Source organism: Etheostoma cragini, chromosome 13, assembly GCF_013103735.1.
Source record: "Etheostoma cragini isolate CJK2018 chromosome 13, CSU_Ecrag_1.0, whole genome shotgun sequence".
Taxonomy (NCBI): Eukaryota; Metazoa; Chordata; class Actinopteri; order Perciformes; family Percidae; genus Etheostoma; species Etheostoma cragini.
Window position 1 is genome coordinate 26,064,832 of NC_048419.1, and position 7,087 is coordinate 26,071,918.

At 43.8% G+C, this 7,087-nt stretch overlaps 1 protein-coding gene across 1 annotated transcript in view; it reads left to right on the forward strand.

Moving 5' to 3' along the window:
* Positions 1 to 82: 82 nt before the first annotated feature.
* The window catches only part of oatx (organic anion transporter X), a 13,481-nt gene continuing 6,476 nt past the window's right edge, over positions 83 to 7,087 (forward strand). The window contains exons 1-5 of the mRNA XM_034890898.1: positions 83 to 328; positions 1,386 to 1,646; positions 1,904 to 2,122; positions 3,221 to 3,294; positions 3,424 to 3,553. Of these exons, the coding sequence (XP_034746789.1) occupies positions 1,620 to 1,646; positions 1,904 to 2,122; positions 3,221 to 3,294; positions 3,424 to 3,553 (450 nt within the window). The 5' untranslated portion in view covers positions 83 to 328; positions 1,386 to 1,619. The remainder of the gene's footprint in view (positions 329 to 1,385; positions 1,647 to 1,903; positions 2,123 to 3,220; positions 3,295 to 3,423; positions 3,554 to 7,087) is intronic.

A 7,087-nucleotide genomic window follows, 5' to 3' on the forward strand; every position in this document is an offset into this window, starting at 1 on the left:
GAGAGGATGAAGGAGAGAGAGAGAGAGGGAGAGAGAGAGGGAGGGAGAGAGGGTGAGAAGGAGAGAGAGAGAGAGAGGTAGGGAGAGAGGGTGAGAGAGAGGGTGAGAGGGAGAGAGAGAGAAGGATAGAGAGAGAGAGAGATTACGTTTAACCATTAACTGAAAACAAGCCATTGTTAAGCAGTAAAGCAGAGTCAGTCTCTCCACCACTCCGCGACGGTCAGCCATCTGTGTCTGCTGCTCCACACTTTGGTCTCTCCGTCCATCTCTCCATCCGTCCATCCGGCCATCCGTCCATCTCTCCAAGCACGTGTCTGTCCGTCTGACTGTAAGTATGTTTTTTAGCATTTTACAAAGAACATCCTGTTCGTTGTGTTTCATTCAGCTGCTGTAATCCTTTAAGAGCTCTCACCAGACTCCATGCAAACTTTTCACCTTTTACAGTTCACATTTAAACCACGGCCCAACACTTCTGCATCATAGTAATAATAATAATTGTTTTTATTTATTAACTAAATTTATATATATTTTCACTTTTTTACAGTTCATATTTAAACCACTTCTGTGTTAAGATTGTATGAGAAATAATACGTGTCAATGCTTCAAAGAGGGCTGCCACAACAGGACGTACAGGCACACATACACACAGAGACACAAACACTCCCGCGCGCACACACGCATACGCGCACACACACACACACACACACACACACACACACACACACACATACACAAAGTAACATGCACTCAGTCTGGAATAGTTTTAAAGTCTGGAATAGTTTTAGAGTAGACAATAGTTTTAAAGTCTGGAATAGTTTTAGAGTCTGGAATAGTTTTAGAGTTGGGAATAGTTTTAGAGTTGGGAATAGTTTTTGAGTCTGGAATAGTTTTAAAAACTGGAATATTTTTAGAGTCAGGAATAGTTTTAGCGTAGAGAAAGGTTTTAGAGTTGGGAACAGTTTTAAAGTCTGGAATAGTTTTAGAGTTGGGAATAGTTTTAAAGTCAAGAATAGTTTAGAGTCTGTAATAGTTTTAGAGTTGGGAACAGTTTTAGAGTCTGGAATACATTTATAGATGGGAATAGTTTTACAGTCTGGAATAGTCTAAAAGTGAGAATAGTTTTAGAGTTGGGAATTGTTTTAGAGTCGGGAACAGTTTTAAAGTCTGGAATAGTTTTAGAGTAGAGCATATTTTTAGAGTCTGGAATAGTTTAAGAGTAGAGAATACTTTTAGAGTTGGGAATAGTTTTAGAGTCGGGCATAATTTTATAGTTGGGAATAGTTTTATAGTTGGGAATAATTTTAGAGTCTGGAATAATTTTAGAGTCTGGAATAGTTTTAGAGTCTGGAGAAAAAAAATTGTAATATAGTTCTTTTTGTTCTCAGGTTCTTTCTGATGGAAATCATTATAAGATATTATTAATAATTATAGATGTTTTTAATAATTTATATTATTACCAATAATAATAGATATTATTCTTAATAACTGACCACCTGTGGATAGACCATCTCATCGGAGGAGGAGGAGCTGAGAAGAAGAACTCTACGCTAACATTTGTTAAAGTTTAAGTTTTAAAGCAAAAATATCACAACAAAATTAGAAATCAGACTGAAGAGAAGATGGGCTTCGCTGACCTGCTGCAGGAGGTACTAGTACTCTATGTACTCTGATTACTGTCTCATGTACTCTGATTACTGTCCAGTGTAATCTGATTTCTATGATTTCTGTCTCATGCACTTTGATTATTCTGATTACTGTCTAATGTACTCTGATTACTGCCTAATGTACTCTGATTACTCTGATTACTGGCTCATGTACTTTAATTACTCTGATTACTGTCTCATGTATAATGCTGGTAGTTGCTGGTGTCTGATAATGGTGTTCTTCCCCCTCCCCCCCCTAGGTGGGGGGGTTCGGCAGGTACCAGTGGCTTCATGTGACTCTGATCAGTTTACCAGGTCTGTTGATGGCGAGTCAGAACTTGCTCAACAACTTTGTCTCTGGAATCCCTGCCCACCACTGCCGCCTGCCGGCCAATCATAGCCTCTACAGCCTGCCTTCCAATCACAGCCTCTACAGCCTGCCGGCCAATCACAGCCTCTACAACTTGTCTGTCCACCAGGTAACCTTTCATATTTATTTCACATGTCCTCGCTGACCGAGTCCAACATGTACATCTGTAATGTTAAAAACACAAAACATTAAATACAACGCTGCGCTTCGTCACATTTGCACACTGGTCAGCATCGGTTGGTGTTCCCCTGCTGGTGTGTTCTAGTTGGTGTTCCCCTGGTTGGTGCTACCTTGGTTGGTGTTCCTCTGGTTGGTGTTCCCCTGGTTGGTGTTACCTTGGTTGGTGTTCCTCTGGTTGGTGTTCCTCTGGTCAGCATTGGTTGGTGTTCCTCTGGTTAGTGTTTCTCTGCTTGGTGTTCCCCTGGTTGGTGTTCCTCTGGTCAGCATCGGTTGGTGTTCCCCTGGTTGGTGTTCCCCTGGTCAGCATCAGTTGGTTTTCCTCTGGTTGGTGTTCCTCTGGTTAGTGTTTCTCTGCTTGGTGTTCCCCTGGTTGGTGTTCCTCTGGTCAACATTGGTTGGTTTTCCTCTGGTTGGTGTTCCTCTGGTCAGCATTGGTTGGTGTTCCCCTGGTTGGTGTTCCTCTGGTCAGCATTGGTTGGTTTTCCTCTGGTTGGTGTTCCTTTGGTCAGCATTGGTTGGTGTTCCCCTGGTTGCTGTTCCTCTTGTTGGTGTTCCCCTGGTTGCTGTTCCTCTTGTTGGCGTTACCCTGGTTGGTGTTCCCCTGGTTGGTGTTGCTCTGATAAGCATTGGTTGGTGTTCCCCTGGTCGATGTTCCTCTTGTTGGCGTTCCCCTGGTTAGTGTTCATCTTGTTGGCGTTCCCCTGGTTGGTGTTCATCTTGTTGGCGTTACCCTGGTTGGTGTTGCTCTGATCAGCATTGGTCGGTGTTCCCCTGGTTGCTGTTCCTCTTGTTGGCATTCCCCTGTTTACTGTTCCTCTTGTTGGCGTTCCCCTGGTTGGTGTTCCTCTGGTTGGCGTTACCCTGGTTAGTGTTCCCCTGGTTGGTGTTGCTCTGATCAGCATTGGTTAGTGTTCCCCTGGTGGGTGTTCCTCTGGTTGTTGTTCCCCTGGTTGGTGTTCCTCTGGTCTGTTTGGGTGGATGAACCTGATTGGTCTGTTAAAAGAATGAACCTGATTGGTTGTTGCAGGTGAATGAGAAGCAGCTGCTGAAAGCATTCATCCCTCTGGACTCTTCAGGAACTAGACTGGACCGCTGCAGGAGGTAACCTGGCTTTGTGTTGATTATGTAACTTCCTGTGACCCCCTAAACCCTAACCCTAACCCTTCCTTTTTGTGTTGTTGTTGTCCAGGTACGTGGAGTGACTCACTTTCTGTTTGTGTTGTTGTCCAGGTTTGTGGAGCCCCAGTGGTGGCTGCTAGATGCTAACAGCTCCGCTAACGTTAGCGCGCTGCAGACCGAGGGATGTTTGGACGGATGGACGTTCGACACCTCCGAGTTCCTCGCCACCACCGTCTCCGAGGTAACCACAACACAGGTTGTGTTGACTGTCTGTCTCACTCTCTGTCTCTCTCCTTTCTTTTGTCTGTCTCTCTGAATCTGTCTCTCTAAACCTTTTTGTCTCCCTTTTCATCTCACTGTAAGAAACAAAAAATGTAATTATACACAAAAAAAAGGATCCAAAAAAGCGAGGCAAGCGCTCGCCTTTGACATTTCTTTTGAGACAACTATGTAGTTGAGATGTAAGTATAGGATTTATCCTGTTACGAACATGTAAATTTCCCGGTAGAGAAGAGCAGGAAAAACATGGCACAATGTCGTGTTGTTTGTGAATGTAGTGTTTTCATGCATGTACAAGGTAAATGCCAATTCATTGTTTATTGTAAAGTAAATCAGAGAAGGAGGAGTCAATGGTATCAGCCAGGTGCCCACCAAACAACTAGGGAACCCAGCTGTCCACCAACCACTAAGGAACCAAGGTGTCCACCAACCAATAAGGAACCCAGGTGTCCACCCACCAACTAAGGAACCCAGGTGTCCACCAACCAACTAAGAAACCCAGGTCTCCACCAACCAACAAGGAACCCAAGTGTCCACCAACCAAATAAGGAACCCAGGTTTCCACCAATTAATAAGGAACCCAGGTGTCCACCAACCAACAAAGGAACCCAGGTGTTCACCAACCAACTAAGGAACACAGGTGTCCACCAACCAATAAGGAAACCAGTTGTCCACCAACCAACTGAGGAACCCAGGTGTCCACCAACCAACTAAGGAACCCAGATGTCCACTAATCTGTTTGTCTCCCTGTATGTCTGTCTGTCTGTCTGTTGTCTTTCTCTCTGAACCTGTCAATCTACAATCCAAGATGGCGCCGGCGTGGCTGGGTTGCTGCTTGGCTCTCCTGACTGTTACAAGTTTTAGACTGTATTTATTGAGTGTCATCAGGACCACTGACTCTCTGTGGACGTATGATCGTACAGAGCTCTTAAATATCAAAGTTTTGCTGGATTCATGTGCTGAATATAACAATAATGGATCTTCAAAGTCCTGTCCCTCTTACCTGGCTGACATACCAGAGCACCTGCTCCGCTTGAAGGCCCTGCTTCCTAGGAAACACCGGTGCAGAGGACTGCACGGCGGCCGGCTAGTCTGGCTAAAATCCTGGCTAGCACTCTCTCCAGATTTGGCGTGGTCCGACCCAGGTATCCCTCAAGAATATGCGGCTTGTTTTTACCGCCTAATTTCTCAGCGCATCTTTGCTCCAGCTGGCAGCTATTTGGTCCCTGTTGTCGGTCAACTGGACGAGTGTCTTGCTGTGTGCCATGGCCAACCTCGCCTACGTGGAGTGAACCCAGGCCATCTCCAGCCGCTAAGACGGGTAGCTTCGGCAGCTAACTGCGTCCAGGTTTCAACTAGGTGTGTGCTTGTGAATGCAAAATCCATGATGAATAAGTCGTTTATTTTGAAGGACTTCTTCAATGCGCATTCATTGGATTTATTCTTTATTAAGGAAACATGGATTAATCTGGGTGAGTCCAATGCCTTTTCAGAACTGTTAACTCCCGAGTGTACTTTTATCAACACACCCCGTACGACTGGACGTGGAGGAAGTATTGGCACAATATCAAAGAGTCGCTTACATTCTAAGCCATTGTCGAGGGCTTTTACCTCATTTGAGCTAAATTGCTTTGAACTAGATGCACGTAATCCTGTTCTATGCGCGGTGATATACCGGCCGCCAAAGCATAATCATGACTTTATTAAAGACTTTTCTGACTTTATTGCGGTTGTAAGGACAAATTACGATAAGATTTTAATTGTTGGTGATTTTAACGTACACGTCTGTTGACCTTCAAAGGCTATGGCGATAGAGTTTTTAGATTTGATTGATGGTTTTAATTTAACTCAACATGTTGCAGGTTCCACACAAATACATGGCCATTTATTAGATCTTGTACCGTCATATTGGCTGCCTATTGAGAATGTATTAGTGTCTGATGCTATTTTTTCTGATCATTGTCCTGTCATGTTTGGTTTTGTTCTAAACGATTTAGTAAAACCACCCGCTCCCGTGCATCATGGCCGCACTCTGAAGCCCGACACCTCCTCCTGTTTTTCTTCTTGTTTTGCTGCTCATGTGCAAGCAAACAGCAGCTCCGCTTCCTCAGACACAGAGCAACTAACACATGTTTTTCTGTCCACCTGTTCTGAGGTCCTGGACACTGTAGCGCCAATAAGAGCCATGCGCCCTAGACCAAAGCCTGAGCCATGGCACTGTGAAGCCACACGTGCAGCAAGGCGAGAGTGTAGAAGGGCAGAGTGCCGGTGGGAAAAGGATGGGCTGCAGGTGTCGTATCAGATTTTACGGGACAGCTGGAGAAACTATCAAAAAATTATTAAAGCTAAACAAACACAACCTTTTTCAGACATAGTTTCTCAAAATGCCAACAAGCCACGTGTTCTTTTAAAAACCATTGGGTCTGTTTTGTTTTGAACCCTCCACAATCCACCTCTATTGAATTGTCACCTGATACTTGTGAGAAATGTTTGGACTTTTTTAACAGTAAAGTTTCAAATATTAAAGCCAATATATCGCCCCCCTTTGTAAGCGTCTTCTTAAGCATGCACTGCTTAGCTATTTTTTGTCAGTTTGAGCCAGTTTCCCTGCCATCTCTTACAAAGGTCATCAATCAAATTAAACCCTCCACATCCCCCAAACACCCTGTCTCTCCATACCTTTTTAAGGATGTATGGGAAACAATTGGCTCTAATGTTGAGGAAATTATAAATAGTAGCTTGTCTTCTGGAGTTGTGCCTACTTTTTGTAAAAAAGCATTGATTGAGCCATTGATTAAGAAAGCTGGACTTGACTGCACAAATGTTTCAAATTATCGCCCTATTTCAAAGCTTCTATTTTTATCAAAACTTTTGGAAAATTGTGTATTTATGCAGCCACAGTTTTTTTTGGCGGCACATGGCACTTTAGATATTTTTCAGTCAGGTTGTAAAGCATTTCATAGCACTGAGTCTGCACTTTTAAAGGTTTTTAATGACCTGTTTTTAATGAGGGATTCTGGCGATTCAGCCATTTTAGTGCTTTTAGATCTCACTGCTGCTTTCGACACAGTTGACCACTTAATTCTTCTATCTCGCTTAGAAAACTGTGTGGGAGTCAGGGGGACTGCCTTAAAATGGTTCCAGTCATTTCTTTCAGGGAGATGCTTCTTTGTTAAAATGGGGGACTCTACCCCATCAACTGTGCCTCTTAACTGTGGAGTCCCTCATGGATCTATTCTTGGTCCTATTCTTTTTGCACTGTACCTCCTTCCACTTGGAATAGTCTTTAAAAAGCATGGCATCTCCTATCATCTTTATGTTGATGATTCTCAAATTTATATGCTGATCAGAAAGCAGGAAGGCAGCCCCCTGACACCCCTACTGTTTAAATGACGTCAAAGCGTGGTTAGTCCAACATTTCTCTGAGAGCACGGTTCCCCAAACGGTACGAGTTTTTCCACAACGTGTTTTCATGAATTGTTTTTTATGAATTGCA